Source organism: Pseudorasbora parva, chromosome 10 (genome assembly GCF_024679245.1).
Source record: "Pseudorasbora parva isolate DD20220531a chromosome 10, ASM2467924v1, whole genome shotgun sequence".
NCBI lineage: Eukaryota > Metazoa > Chordata > Actinopteri > Cypriniformes > Gobionidae > Pseudorasbora > Pseudorasbora parva.
The window spans coordinates 25,280,986-25,297,108 of record NC_090181.1 but is presented as its reverse complement, the minus strand read 5'-3'; the positions used below and the strand labels follow the sequence as shown (position 1 = coordinate 25,297,108).

At 38.7% G+C, this 16,123-nt stretch overlaps 1 protein-coding gene across 2 annotated transcripts in view; it reads right to left on the bottom strand.

Moving 5' to 3' along the window:
- Nucleotides 1–16,123, bottom strand: part of sorcs3b (sortilin related VPS10 domain containing receptor 3b) — a 66,585-nt gene that overhangs the window by 25,107 nt on the left and 25,355 nt on the right. For both annotated transcript variants that reach the window (XM_067455663.1, XM_067455664.1), the window contains exons 3-9: nucleotides 12,430–12,529; nucleotides 12,169–12,327; nucleotides 11,885–11,958; nucleotides 7,365–7,429; nucleotides 1,538–1,656; nucleotides 358–447; nucleotides 94–273 (exon numbers count right to left, since the gene is read on the bottom strand). In XM_067455663.1, the coding sequence (XP_067311764.1) occupies nucleotides 94–273; nucleotides 358–447; nucleotides 1,538–1,656; nucleotides 7,365–7,429; nucleotides 11,885–11,958; nucleotides 12,169–12,327; nucleotides 12,430–12,529 (787 nt within the window). The remainder of the gene's footprint in view (nucleotides 1–93; nucleotides 274–357; nucleotides 448–1,537; nucleotides 1,657–7,364; nucleotides 7,430–11,884; nucleotides 11,959–12,168; nucleotides 12,328–12,429; nucleotides 12,530–16,123) is intronic.

Here is a 16,123-nt window from a genome sequence, read left to right as displayed (position 1 = left end):
TAATTGCACACAATATGTAATTGTGAACATCCAAGATGGTCGACTTAAACTTATTTGGCGAGCACCATCAGGCCATACTACATATTCACAGACCTTGTAGACATCCACAATGAGGTTTCCTGCGAGACCGCGGGAGGTACGGAGGTTTGGGAGCGAGCGGGTGAAGTAGACTCCAGGTGTGTCAGAGATGTACAGACTGTACGTGTCATTTTCGTTCCATTCCTGAACTGCTGCCAACACTTGGCCCTCATCTGTACTGACAATGTGCATGTCCTGCACGGAGAACAGCTGTTAGAGCCACATACATTTCATCTGACAACTTATTTGTGACAGCTAGTGCTGTGTCATATATCTTACTTTGGGCAGACAGTATTTAGGGAGCTGTATGGTCCTAAAGGGCCCTCGTTGATAGGACACGAAGTATGTAGTTCTTCCTGCTGTTGTTAGCTGCCACACACACACACACACACACACACACACACACACAGAGACATCAGAGAAAGCATTTACAACAGATCAGCGTTTTACACTAGTCAGAACTTATTTTATTTAGAAATATAATAATTTTATTATTATTATGCCCTTGATTTCTCTTTAATTTTGATATAAACTCGCAATTGCGTGATATGAAGTCAGTTAAATTCGCAAACACTATTTTTATTTTTCTTATTTAGTGGCGGAAACAGGCTTCCATAGTTACGTGCCGTTTCATTGTAATTATTTGCAAAATATACTAGCAATTTATGAGTAGGAATTGTTTTAAAGAAAATCCAAAAAATGTATTTGTTGTACATACACACTTCAAGCTACAGCATTGTTTTCTTTTTGACAATGCTTTATTGAACATTTGAAAGATTAAATGGATGCGATCACATTATCTAGGTCTTTTAGTCTGACATTTTGGTAACAAACTATTGTTTTGGTCAGACGGATATCGAACTTCTAAAGTGCATTTACTGAATGTTGTTGAAACTGGACTCACAAGCACACACATGTTGTATACACTCTTATCAAATAGATTGTAGCTATTAGGCTGTAAACAGTGCATTACGGGGCCAATGCTTCGATTGATCCAGTGTCAACAGAGCTTAGATGTTCAAAGAATGAGGCAGTGTGTGTGACCACTTTTACAGGGTGAGGATGGTGCTGCACTGTTTTTCCTGAGAGAGGTGTGGGGTGTCAGCCAGTCTCTTGTTCCTGTGCTTTTTGAATCAATATCCTCATTATTCTCTGTCAACTCAAATCCAGCAGCTTCAAGCGACAAAAGTCAAAAGAAAGTCGCTTGTATTGACAGAGGAAGGTCCAGGTTTGGGATTCTCACTCAAAAACCTGTCCTGTCCTCCCCTGGACCAATGTTAAAGATGGAGAGGATGGTTTCAGTGGTTATCACTCACTTACATGTCATTGACAGAGATAAAAGGAGGGCTATAAAAAGAGTCAGACAGAGGTGGCACACACGCACACATTTTTGGCATCTCCCACACCAGTCTAAATCACATACACTTACGTACTTTATGAAACGCACACACTTCTGTACCTGTAAGAAGATGTATTGGTCCTGCACTACGAGGGAGTTGGTGTCAATTCGGCCACTGAATGGATACTGCCTACCCTCCTCTGAACACTTTTGTGCTCGGCAGGTAATATACTGCATTTCTGTGAGACACACACAAAGATTTATCAACACAGGATACGCTTGTGCACAAGAACGCCTTGATCTACACCAAAAAACAGATGATCAATATCTCTCACTCTCAATGACACACACACACCAACACAACAAACGCAATCTAAAACCTACACACAAACTTCCCACACATCTCTATGTCTAGCCAAATTAATCAGCGCTCTCCATTATCAGTCTCTCTACTAGCGATCCATCCTCACTCAGAAGGGAGAGAAAGAGGGGGTGGGAGAAAAACTACAAAAAACAAAGGAGAGAGCAAAGAGAGAAGGAAAAGAGGCCCATACAGAAACAAAAGATCAGGATTATTAGCTATTTTTTTCTGATTCAGGTATCACTGAACAAAATGCTGATTTTTTTAACACTAGAACCGCCAGGAGTCCTTGTATACCTAAAACCAGCGGGTCAAATTTACCCATGCACATGATACCAATCAAAAAATAATAATAATTACAACAGAGGATTGCAAATAACGCAATTTTACTAAAAGTAAAAGTTTCTAGTTTCAGCCTGGCACAATTATAATTTTCACGTCCTGCACCACGTTGTTTAAATAGAAAAATTGAATAAATAGAAAATGTCTTTGCGCCCATTTGTGAGTCCGGCTGTCTGAAAACTAGGCAGCTGCCATTTATTGCATGTTACACCCAAAACACACCCATTACTCATTAAGAGAATAGGTACAACCCTTTTAGATCATGCTGTGGGTGCGCTGCATGTTGTTAAATTATCAAAAGTGGATTCGGACACGCCCTAAGTGTACTTGGATTTGGACACGCCCTGTGTCCGCATTAGACCATGCACTTAGATCAAAATAGGGCCCAGCCGTGGGTGAATTTGACCCTGTGGTGTTTCTAATGTTAATGTGGGGCTTTTATATATTACGTGTATATGATGTTAGTCGTGGCCTAATGGTTATCCCAATTGCTCCTGGGAGCCACAGCAAATGGCTGCCCACTGATCTGTGTGCACTAACTTGGATGGTTTAAATGCGGAGGCCTTTACGTCAAGTCAATTTTTTTCTTTCTTTTTTTTAAGATTACATTTAAACAGGGAAGGGAGGAAATCTTCTTACAGGGTTGAAACAAAGCTAAATTTAGAAGTTATAAACTATTTTTCAAACACCATCACTGGAAACTTGAAGGACATAGTTCACCAAAGTTTTGTTGTAACATCATTTTGCCATGGGTACAAAAACTCTTGGGGTCACAACTCTTAAAGGGATAGTTCACCCAAAAATGAAAATTAACCTATGATTTACTCACCCTCAAGTGTATATTTTACATTTTTTGCTTGCAGATGAATACAATCAGAGTTATATTAAAAAAGTCCTGGTTAATCCAAGCTTTATAATGGCAGGGATTGTTGCTCTATTTTTGAAGTCCATAAAAATGCATCTGTCCATCATGTACAGGTCCTTCTCAAAAAATTAGCATATGTGATAAAAGTGCACGATTCATTGCACACCAACTGAAATATTTCAGGTCTTTTATTGTTTTAATACTGATGATTTTGGCATACAGCTCATGAAAACCTCAAAAAATTAGCATATCATGAAAAGGTTCTCTAAACGAGCTATTAACCTAATCATCTGAATCAACTAATTAACTCTAAACACCTGCAAAATATTCCTGAGGCTTTTAAAAACTCCCAGCCTGGTTCATTACACAAAATCGCAATCATGGGTAAGACTGCTGACCCGACCCTGTCCAGAAGGCCAACATCGACACCCTCAAGTGAGAGGGTAAGACACAGAAAGACATTTCTAAACGAATAGGCTGTTCCCAGAGTGCTGTATCAAGGCAACTCATTGGGAAGTCTGTGGGAAGGAAAAAGTGCGGCAAAAAATGCTGCACAACCAGAAGAGGTGACCGGACCCTGAGGAAGATTGTGGGGAAGGACCAATTCCAGACCTTGGGGGACCTGCGGAAGCAGTGGACTGAGTCTGGAGTAGAAACATCCAACGTGCACAGGCGTGTGCAGGAAATGGGCTACAGGTGCCACATTCCCCAGGTCAAACCACTTTTGAACCAGACACAGTGGCAGAAGCGCCTGACCTGGGCTACAGAGAAGCAGCACTGGACTGTTGCTCAAATTTTGCATGTCATTCGGAAATCAAGGTGCCAGAGTCTGGAGGAAGACTGGAGAGAAGTAAATGCCAAAATGCCTGAAGTCCAGTGTCAAGTACCCACAGTCAGTGATGGTCTGGGGTGCCATGTCAGCTGCTGGTGTTGGTCCACTGTGTTTTATCAAGGGCAGGGTCAATGCAGCTAGCTATCAGGAGATTTTAGAGCACTTCATGCTTCCATCTGCTGAAAAGCTTTATGGAGATGAAGATTTGGTTTTTCAGCACGACCTGGCACCAGCTCACAGTGCCAAAATCACTGATTTCTGCAGAAGGATTCCCGACCAAGTATTGAGTGCATAACTGAACATAATTATTTGAAGGTTGACTTTTTTTGTATTAAAAACATTTTTCTTTTATTGGTCGGATGAAATATGCAAATTTTTTGAGATAGGAATTTTGGGTTTTCATGAGCTGTATGCCAATATCATCAGTATTAAATCAATAAAAGACCTGAAATATTTCAGTTGTTGTGCAATTGTAGCTATAATCTAAAATATATTAAAGTTTAATATTTATCATTACATTGTGGAAAATAATGAACTTTTATCACATATGCTAATTTTTTGAGAATGACCTGTAATGTGCTCCACACGGCTCTGGGAGGTTAATAAATTCCTTTAGAAGTGAACTGATGCATTTGTTTAAGAAAAATATTCATATTTAAAACGTTATAAAGTAATGTTTTGGCTGATCGCCTTCCGTATTCAGTTTATGGAAAAAGTGTTGAAAGTGCCTCCGTGGTTAAAAGGCTTACGCTACTATGTACCCTCGTCAGACGTCGCGTACGCATCTTTAACTCCGAGAAGGCACTTTCAACACTTTTCCATGAAAGTCGATCGGCCTGAATTTTAATTCAAAAAGTTTTAAATATGGATATTTAAATATGGATGTACACAAACACAATGATTTGCTTCAGAAGACCTTTATTAACCTCCCAGAGCCGTGTGGAGCATGTTATTTGATGGACAGATGCATTTTTATGGACTTCAAAAATAGAGCAACAATCCCTGCCATTATAAAGCTTGGATTAGCCAGAACTTTTTTTTTTACAAACTCTGATTGTATTCTTCTGAAAGAAGAATGTCATATAAACCAAGGATGACTTGAGGGTGAGTAAATCATGGGCTAATTTTCATTTTTGGGTGAACTATCCCTTTAAAAGTTTAGCTTCAACCCTAATTAAATGCACCTGATCAAGATCAAGTCCTTCAGGCTTAAGCTTGGGACATGGTCTGCAAGAACAAAGACATTTGTTCATTTTCTCAAGGTGGCAAGAACAAGAACAAAGTTTGTTCTGGCCAGTACATTCTATACTTCACGAGAAAAGCAGGTAAACAGCAACTCGTTTCAACGCATTAACCCCGCTCACGTTACATTTCTGACCAATCACGCAGTAGTTCTCGGACAGCCGCAAGAAAAAAAGTTCTGCTCAGATGATGTGTCGAGAACAATGTGTCTCTGTTCTTGTGGATGTATGGCCTTTATTTGAAAACTACAGGTACTCGTGTTGGAGCAGGGTTGGAACTAAACTGTGCAAGGCTTTGACACTCCAGGAGTTTTGCACCCCTGATCTAAACCAACAAATTCTCTGTTAATGGTGCTGTATTTTTTCAGCACTGGCATTGCAACTCATCTAGTTCATTTAATAAGAAGACTCCTTCGTTTATAAAAAAGATTAAGGTTACACAACTATAAACTGGGTAGTTTAAGTACACCCTAAAGAGCACTATGTTAACTAAGTGCATGGTCTAAAGCACATGTGCAAGTACACTTAGGGCTTGTCAGAATCCTCTTTTGCTAGTTTAACGACTAGTTTAACTATAAATTGAGGTTTGCAGCTATAAACTATGTGAGCTACTCAAGATTCCTTGTTTTACATGTGGAATTTTCTACTTCTTGCAACCAGTGTGTCAGACAGCGTTGTGACCGATTTCTGATTTAGGTAGAAAATAGGATGCAGAATTGCAATTCGAATTTAATTTTAAGGAAGACATTTAAAAGTTTAAAAGCCATAAAGCTTAAAATTGTATTGGCATACAGATTTCATTACCATCATCATGTAAATAAATAAGACTTTTCTAGAATGTTTTCAGTTTCTAGAATGCATTACCTGTGTGTATTTTATTGAATTGCAATTCACTAAATTCCTCTTCCTGTCCTTCCAACTCAGCTTCCTGTGTGGTTTGGTGTGGCCAGTTTAATTAAATTTGCAACTTATGAATTTAAAAGCCAATAACTCCACATTCCTGGCCTACTGTGAATGCATGAACATTAAATATTTCTGTAGAAAAGACTGAAGGACTGGCTTGATTACTACAGGGCCATTCCGTGTCAACTCAACCAGAGATCCCCGGATCATATAAAAAAGTTTTTTTTTTTTTTTTTTTTTCTGAAAAAAGACTCTTTATTTTTCATAAAGAGATATATCATTTTTTATTTAAAATTTAAAGCCAAATCACAGGGGAGAGTAAATGACTTTAGAAAGATGGCAGCCTCATTAGATTGGTAGGTCTATTAGTAAATTATGTTGTCTGTAATCTTTGTTGCATTATATGCCAATGTAGACAGAGTTAATAGCAGTGTGGTTGCTTTTCCCTAAAAAAGTAAAGTCTATTACTTCAGATTCACAATCAGTTAAAAATAAGCTAAATTCCCTCTTTTCAATCTGATTAAAATATAGATATATGAATAAACTATTGAGAGAAAATGAGATGAAAGTGCCTCATCTTGAATATTTCAGTGAATTTTTGGCTCTTAAAAATATTGTGCAATACAGTCGTTTTGATAGAAGGAAAGAAGATACATCCCTAGGTTTAACATTATTAGTACTTATGTTCTAAAAAATTAACCATATTTGGTTTTCGATAATTAAAAATGGGTACAGTTCAACAATTTATAGTCACACAGAGATTCCAATATCAATGGAATGAACAATATAGGGGTTACACATCTATATGTGTAAAAATTAAAATAATGCTGGAATCTTTCTAGTCATTTTGTTCTGCCTCCACAAATAGGTATATTACTCCAGTAGATTACTTGGTAAATTAAGTAGATTAAGCCAAGATATACTGACCATACTGTCTGAAAACTAATCTAATAAGTGTGTGTAGGATTTTTGGCACCTTCTCATTTACATGCATTTGAATGCATTTGCCTGTGCTTCAAATTTAGTTGGCTATAACAACTGCATCACTTATAACAGATTTAAATGTATTGTTGCTGTTAGACTGTCCGTAGGGCCTGTTGTGTTGTGTCAGGCTCATATCAATAGAGCTTAATGCACAACACTGTCCCACACGGATAAAAAATAAGCGCAACAGTCTGCCAGAACGAAGACAGAACCATTTACTATTGAATTTACTGTTGTCCACAATTCATCTGTTCATTTTTCACTGCGACACAGAAAAAAAAGCATAGGAGGCTGGGAAGAAAGTAAGAAAGACAGGGCGAGAGAGCAAGGAACGAAGAAAGAGAAAAACTGAAAAAGCAGGAGAAAGAAAAAAAAAGTGGGGGCAAAAGAGGGAAACGAAGGAAAAGAAAGAGACTAACGTCCACTGTCAGTTCGAGCCTCGATGTGCACCAGGTCTGCCTCTTTATCCAGACCACTCAGCGCCCTGAAAATGAAAAAAGACAGAAAACAAAAAAGAACAGAAGAGAGGAAAACAATCAGGAAGGGCTCCAGTGGAGAGGAGATGAAGAAGGAAGGAAAGAGAAGGAGGTGCCAGCAGGGGACGGACGGATGAGTACGGTAATAGCATGAGAGTGATGGAGTGATGGAAGAGGAGAGGGGAAGGATGGAGGGGTAGTGATGGACAGCATAATTCCACTGCTCCAGTAGGAGACAGTCTGTCTCCAGTGAATCCTTATTGTTGCTCTGATAGCAATTAATCACACACACACACACACCTCACTCCCACAAAAGCATTCTCCATCGCATACACACTTTCATTTCTTAACTATTTTCACCTGTACCGCACACACACACATTCACTATCATATCCTCTTTCTGATGTTTTAATCATCTTAACGTCTTGTCTTTTGTTATCCATATTTTCTTCCAAGTCAGTTTGAACACGGCCACAATCTGATATTAAATCATTCCTACAATCCAAAATTAAACCTTTCAGTAAAAATCTGATATTCACCTCTATAGGGCCCTAGTTTGATATTAAGCCCCATTTACACTCTCCATTTCAGATTAATATTAATCTCAGTCTGAATTTGAACATCCCTCTCATTGCATGTCTCAAATTACTTAAACCCCTTCTTCTTTTCTATCAGTTGTTTTCTTGACATCACTTTTTTTTTCTTATGATCTCAACATAACAACTGGTGATCTTGATTTGAAATTCTGAACTTTCTATGTTCGGCTGCAAACTGCAGAAGTCTCAGCCCCTCGAGATGCCAGCCAATGAAATTAAAGATAAAATTGTAGCCTCAATCTCAAGTGTCAGACAGTTATTTGGAAGTGGTCCATCACTGACAGACATTGAGCAATATCAGAGTTCCTGATCAAAGTAAGACCAATTCACTCATCTATGATGCAGAATTATATCTACTCTATACTGTTCAAGGTACCTGGGGATTTTTTTTTAAAGAAATTCATATTTTAATTCAGCAAGAATGCATTAAATTTATCAAAAGTGACAGTAAAGACATTTTTTTTTAATTCCGTAAGTTGAATATGGAAAGCGTTCTGGCAGAAGCTAGATACTTTACTTTATAAAGTTGTAAATATAGATATTTTTCTTACAAAACTTGATCGATTCGCTTCAGAAGGCCTTTATTAAAGCTGCACTTGGCAACTTTTGCTCTCGGGGTCCCCCTGCAGTTGGGAAAAAATAATGTCCTCAACTACTGTCGTAAGGTCTGTCATCCTACAACAGGGGATGCGATCGCGCATGCATTTGTTGACATGACAACCCTGATAGCCCTGAACTAGTAATGCGGGGGTCGTCTCATAACCCACGGACCCGGTATGTCTATTTAATGGTCGCGGGTGCGGGGCGGGTTGTAAAAATATATACATTGGTGTGGGGTGGGCCAAATAACTTCATAAAAGCATCCCCGCGGGTTGGTGCAGCACTAACAGTTGAACACTGCAGGAGGAGTTCACATGCAGATGTTCTTTTGGCGTCGCGTGTGAAATGTCTTCATCCCAGGTACAGTCAGTGGCGTATGTTTCAGCATGTCATATGAATATAATTTCATGGGTTTTATTTTTTTCAAACGCCAAATAATCACGATGCTCACGTTTACAAGCCAGTGTCATTATAGTAGTCTATTGGTTACCGTTTTACAGAATCTATGATACTTCAATTCAATGTTTGAGTGGTAGGTAATCACCATAACAAGCATGACAGCATCGGTCGGGCACGCCTCCTTCAGCTCACGCCAACGAGCAGACGCTGGTCCAATGTTGATCCTTGTCCTGCCTTTAATCCCATCACTTTTTCGTTTCCTCTTATTGCTTTCCTCAAACAAAACCTTTTCTTTCTTATTTGTCTGTGCTGCTTCGGACATGACTATATTATCCGATGAACAAAGTTGGGCTCGCACGTCCGAATTTAAGGAAGTGTGGGTGTTGGTGGAAGTGACGTATATGCCGTAAAGCAGTCAAATTTTGTAGTTCTTTTTGTTCTCGGGTTACTACCCGAAACCCGAAGTTTAAAAGTACGATTAAAAACGATACAGACCCCGTCAGGCTATGGCAGACGTGTCATTCAACCTATTGTAAGTCATCACAAGAGTCTTGAAAATATATTTTGAAGGTTGAAAAGTTACCTAGTGCTGCTTTTATTAATGGAGTACGTTTATGAGGAATAAATGCACTTTTTTGAATTTTCAAACTAATGGATCCCATCACTGCCATTACAAAGCGTCAGGTTACATTGTGATCGTGTTCATCAGGATGAAGAGTCATATACACCTAGGATGGCTTAAGGGGACGAGCAGACGCTGGTCCAATGTTGATCCTTGTCCTGCCTTTAATCTCATCACTTTTTCGTTTCCTCTTATTGCTTTCCTCAAACAAAACCTTTTCTTTCTTATTTGTCTGTGCTGCTTCGGACATGACTATATTATCCGATGAACAAAGTTGGGCTCGCACGTCCGAATTTAAGGAAGTGTGGGTGTTGGTGGAAGTGACGTATATGCCGTAAAGCAGTCAAATTTTGTAGTTCTTTTTGTTCTCGGGTTACTACCCGAAACCCGAAGTTTAAAAGTACGATTAAAAACGATACAGACCCCGTCAGGCTATGGCAGACGTGTCATTCAACCTATTGTAAGTCATCACAAGAGTCTTGAAAATATATTTTGAAGGTTGAAAAGTTACCTAGTGCTGCTTTTATTAATGGAGTACGTTTATGAGGAATAAATGCACTTTTTTGAATTTTCAAACTAATGGATCCCATCACTGCCATTACAAAGCGTCAGGTTACATTGTGATCGTGTTCATCAGGATGAAGAGTCATATACACCTAGGATGGCTTAAGGGTAGGTAAATCATGGGGTAGTTTTCATATTAAAAGTGAACTGCTTCTGTAATGTTAATTTATGTATTTAATTTGTATAACTTGAAAAGTCAAAAAAAATATTTGTGTGTAGAAATTAACATTAATTCAAAGTGGACAGGAAAAGGATGCATTGTTAATTTCTGATTCATGCTTCCTAAGGCTAACAAATTTCCCCAGTGTTAAATGAGTGATGATTGAGCATTAATGATAAACACCTGCTGTTAACAAACAGAGTTACTGAATAAAAGAGACAAACCAATAACTGACTTAGATGAAAAGTCACATCCTTAGATTAAATTAACTGAAGATAAAAGAAGACATTCAATTTCTGAAGATCAGAGCAGAGGAGGATTAAACAACTCCACAAACAGCATTACCAGCTTCACGCTTTACTAACCAGAAAAAAAGATTATATAAACACTGTGCAGTGTTAATTTAACACTGGGAAATTTGCTGTGTGATGTTAACGAATTGAACCTTATTAAAAGTGTTTAAGTTTTACCAAAATAATATTACATATAAACCCCTTCAGTAAACTCAGTAAGAGTTTTAATCACTTAATATCTCAGTGTGAGAATAACATCTCTTTCAGTTATCTGCAAGTTAAATTCCAGACAGACGTTTAACTCAGATTTAGATAATTGAAGGGTGTTAAACATTAATCTCAAAAAGTCTGATACTGAGACCCATTATAGTCCATATAGGTTCAAATTTTCTATTTTTCCCTTCTGCGGTCACCAACCCTGACACCGCAGAGCTTTAGTGACAGAAACCAGCAAAACAAAACAAAAAGGGAGGTGGGGTGGAGGGGATGCATTATATACATGTATATTGAAGGGATACGGAGGAGTGCAGAGGTTCAGGGGTGAAGACATGTTGTTGGCTGTCTCCACAGCTCATCGAGCATGTGACAGGCAACCAGTTATTCTGACTACACCCCACACAAACACACATATACACATGCAAACTCACACTGATGGGATTAAAATATGAAACCTGATCAAAATTCCACACATACGATTATATGAAGCACAGGAGGGAGAGCAGTGATATGACAGTGAGATAAATGGAGATAGATAGAGAAAGAGAGAAGGGAAAGAGGCAAAGGAAGTGTGTGTAGAAGTTTATCAGTGCCAGTGTATTGGATGTAGAGAGTGGGTTTAATATTAGATTAATTTTCAGTATGTGTGTGTGTGTGTGTGTGTGTGTGTGTGTGTGTGTGTGTGTGTGTGTGTGTGTGTGTGTGTGTGTGTGTGTGTGTGTGTGTGTGTGTATATTCTTGCAGTCAGATTAATTTTCAGTGTGAAATTGTACTGTAGGCGTGTTATATGAGGTTGATGTGTGTGTGTGCGTGTGTGAGTGAGTGAGTGAGTGAGTGAGTGAGTGAGTGAGTGAGTGAGTGAGTGAGTGAGTGAGTGAGTGAGTGAGTGAGTGAGTGAGAGAGAGAGAGAGAGAGAGAGAGAGAGAGAGAGAGAGAGAGAGAGAGAGAGAGAGAGAGAGAGAGAGAGAGAGAGAGAGAGAGAGAGAGAGAGAGAGAGACCAATAAAGTCGTACCAATAAAATCGCCCCGGAGTTACTCTCTCATGAACAAGAATCCACTTTTTACCGAAGTCCACCGAGCTATACAGCTACAACCAAAAGAGAAACATACACATTTACTGTAAGATCCCTAACTACAGCCAAGAAAGATAATTATCATCTTGCTCTCTTAATTATCCACATTATCTGCTTTTAATTGTTTAGTAGAACTAGACCCTCTTGAGGCTGTGCGAGTGTGTGTGTGTGTGTGTGTGTGTGTGTGTGTGTGTGTGTGTGTGTGTGTGTGTGTGTGTGTATACCCTCTGATCATGGCTATAGGCCAGTATCCAATCCTCCTGAGTAGGGTGAAACAGAAGACTCATGATATAGAAGTTGATATTGAACTTTTGAAAAGTGGCTCCTTCATCAGAACTGATAAGTAAACTACTCTCCACCTCCGGATCAGATAAAATCAGGATCTGAGGAAGAGAGGGAAGTGGGAGCAAGAATTATATTAGCTTGATACATTTCTATCTGACAGTTTCATACATCCATATCTCTGATGCATTTTGATCACTCACCTTCCGTTTATTGGTCGGACAGACATACAGATAGCTCAGCATGGTTCTGATCATCACTTTATCTGTCAGCTTCTCGTATGTTGTCCCAAAATCTACTGACCTACAAATAAATACAGTAATGTGAGATTTTGTATCTATTCATTTACAAAAGTATCCATATTTAACATGTTATTAAGCAAAATAACTAACTTCTGGCAGACCACCTTCTGTATTCAAAGTGCAACTGGTGCGTTGATGACCTCGGACGTAGTGTAAGCGTTTTGAACTTCGGGAAGTGCTACACTTTCTTCGTAAACTGAATACAGAAGGCAGTCCACCGGAGATTTTACTTTATAACCCTTTAAATGGATATTTTCTTACAAAAACCCATTGATTCGCTTCAGACAGCCTTTATTAACTTCCTTGAGCGGTGTGTATTTCTTTTATGCTGAATATAGACTTGTCTGGCTATCACCAGACTAAGATCCATTTCAAATGGAACATTGTTCTGGGGAGTCTGCTCTGTATTTTCTACTGCACAAGAGGCATGATAAACAAGCATTATTTAAATGACTCTATGCAATTGGATAGTTCATATACACCTAGGATGGCTTGAGGGTGAGGGTGAGGGTGAGGGTGATTTTTGGCTGAACTATCCCTTCAACAAGTAATGAAGTTAGTATAAAGTGTTACATTAAAAATCTAATTCATACATATGATGACTTGAATACATCTCTTCTATATGTACATGTTTTTATTTTAAGTTTTTGTGTGACTCACACAATTTATAATGATACAACTTATAATGATATAATAAGTTTATATAAGTGATATAATAATGATATAAAATTATTAGGATGGTACATCCACTTGTATTCAAGGTTAAAAAAAAAACTTAATTGATTGACTAAACGAGTCATTAAATTAAAAACTTTTCTTGAAGGCACAGAAGATTTCCAAAACAATATAAAGCAAAATATATAGGTACCTGAATCATCTTCTAGATTTTCCTAACTTTAAAAACTATTTTACTTTATTGTTGAAACTCATTGTGTCATTGACCCACACAGACATTTGATTTCACACAAAGCACAAGCCAAAATTTGAAGACATGTATGTCCTAAACAGGTTTGACGACACGTTTCCTGTATAATGTAATTTTTCTGTCCTGTGAAATGTGAAAATGCAATGCAAAGCGAGCCATTATACGTGCTTTTGAATATACATGTGAAGCAGGATTTTGGACCAATGAGATTTCCCAAAGAACCTGCTACCCAGCAGAACAGAAATAGAAACCAAATGTGCAAAATGTCTTTTTGCGCATCCCTTGTTGCCATCACAGCTGGTTAGGACAAAAACTCAAAATAACATGGACATGTGGACACAGGCTTAAGGCTTTTTTTTTATAAGACAGGTACAATAAAGGGTGACAGGAATCATCATGGGCCATGTTAGAACCCGCATCACCCGCATGAGTGCTGTAACTCGACGTGTCAGGAACATGCCGCACCACAGCTGCAGTGGAGCTGAAATTTTCAGAAGTCATTGGAGTAATTAACTGAAGATGTTGTGTATGCGAGCATCGCCGTTCCATCGGAACTCATTAACACCGTCTCTTCTCTGCCAGGTACGACAGCATACAGGAGAGTCTGCCGAACTCTTACAAGTATAATAACGTTAATGGTTTTAAGCCAGACAGTTACGCGATGCGGTGCTCCAGAAGCACACGTGTATGTGTCGTCTGAAGCATTATCTCCTCGAGTGCTCATCTCTGAATGCGCTGAGAGTGCTCATACTCTGACACTTTTACCATTGGATACAATTACACTGCCGTTCTAAGCTGTTGAGGTTATTTGGGTTGTGTAAGCTGTAGCGGCACAGGTGAAGAGGAAGATGGTTCTCTGAGCACCCTCGAACGATGCTGAGTGCCTGCCCTAAAAAGCTCCTCTGACGTTTCTGGTCCGGTCAGACTCCCTCTCTCTTCTCTGGCAGCTCTGCCCTGTACTCAAGAGGACATTACTCCTCCTCTCAGGACAAATACGCCTGGGTACGTGTGTGTGATTTAACAATTGCCTGGGCAGGCTGTATACTTTTTAGAGAATGTATCTTTATTTTAAAACACAGGAGAGTGTGATTAACTAGCTCCTCTGAATGAGCCGTGATTTGTCTTCATATTTTTTTTCCCCCTTTTATGCCGCCTACAGCAACATTCATTAATCATTCATACTGTTATTACCGACATCATTTACTACAGCCTGCAAGCTGAGCTTTAACATTCACCTCTTTTAATAACATGATGCCACATCCCCCCCACTACTGTCTCTCTCTCCCTCTCTCCCTTTGTTCCTCCTCTCTTGCTCATAAGCACTCCCATTCCTTCACTTTCCTCTTCCTCATTTCCTGTTTATGCCATTTCTGTTTGTGGAAGTTTGATAATGGCTTTCTGTTTTTCTCTCTGTAAACCCCCCAGCTCACCTCCCTCTCTGAGTGACACACACCAGGAGAGGAAATCTCATCAGGGCTTGCAGCCAAAAAGAAATTAAACAAAGCCTTCCTTCAAGGTGATTGCAGTGTGCGTATGTGTGTGTGTGTGTGTGTGTGTGTGAGAGAGAGAGAGAGAGAGAGAGAGAGAGAGAGAGAGAGAGAGAGAGAGAGAGAGAGAGAGAGAGAGAGAGAGAGAGAGAGAGAGAGAGAGAGAGAGAGAGAGAGAGAGAGAGAGAGACAGACAGTGTTTGTGTCTATATGCGTGTTTGCAGTGATGGTATGTTGATAAGGGATGATGTCATATTACATATCTCCCTAAACATATCAAGCATTCCTTTTAATTATTGCAACATTGTTTTCATTATTCTTTTAATTAAAATGGACAAAAGTCCAACCAAATATCAGCTGTACTGATAATGATCACTTTTGGGCTTGTGGCTACAATTACTAAATTCCATTTACCTTCAAGTGCTATTTACAGTTTTTTTTTGTGTAAATCACAGCTTTAATAAGTGGATAATGATCAAACACATAACCATCATAAATACAGAGTAAATTAAAACAATTACATTTAAAGATGCAGACAGTTGATTATAGTACAGTTAAACTGAAAAATAGCATGTAGTGTAATAATTCAGGCTGATTTATGAAACAATAATCATTTTATTTTTGTCCCAAAAACTTTAATAATTAAATGAATGACAAAAAAAAAAAAAAAAGATAAATTCAACATCTTTGAAATTGAATTCCCAGTTGGACTCTCCACTGGGACTGAACCATACAGTACAGAAGCATAAAAGTAAAGGGAGTATATTATTCCAGTAAGAACCAGTTAGCCATTAAAAAATTGAGGGTCTAGGGTTTTTAAATTTAATTAAAGGTACTTTAATCGCAGTGAACTGTAGATTTCACTGGGAGACATTTTAATGGATAAAATAGTTTGGATGAGAGAAACGCCCCAGTTGAGCAGGGAATTTTTAAACAGACCCTCTCAGACAGCCAGACAGAAATGTACTGCAGCAGTCTAATCTGAAACTTAAAAAAGCATACCAAAGTACGACGAGCTTCTCACAACTTGAAAAAGCTAGAAAAAAATGTTTTGTGAATAGTGAAGGTTTATAAATGAGTAAACGATTGTTCTCTGTAAAGTGAAGTTGAAATTAATGGGGGGAAAATTTTCAAAACGTGAGGTGCCAGAATGTACAGTCAGTGCTTTCTTTCTCTATGTATA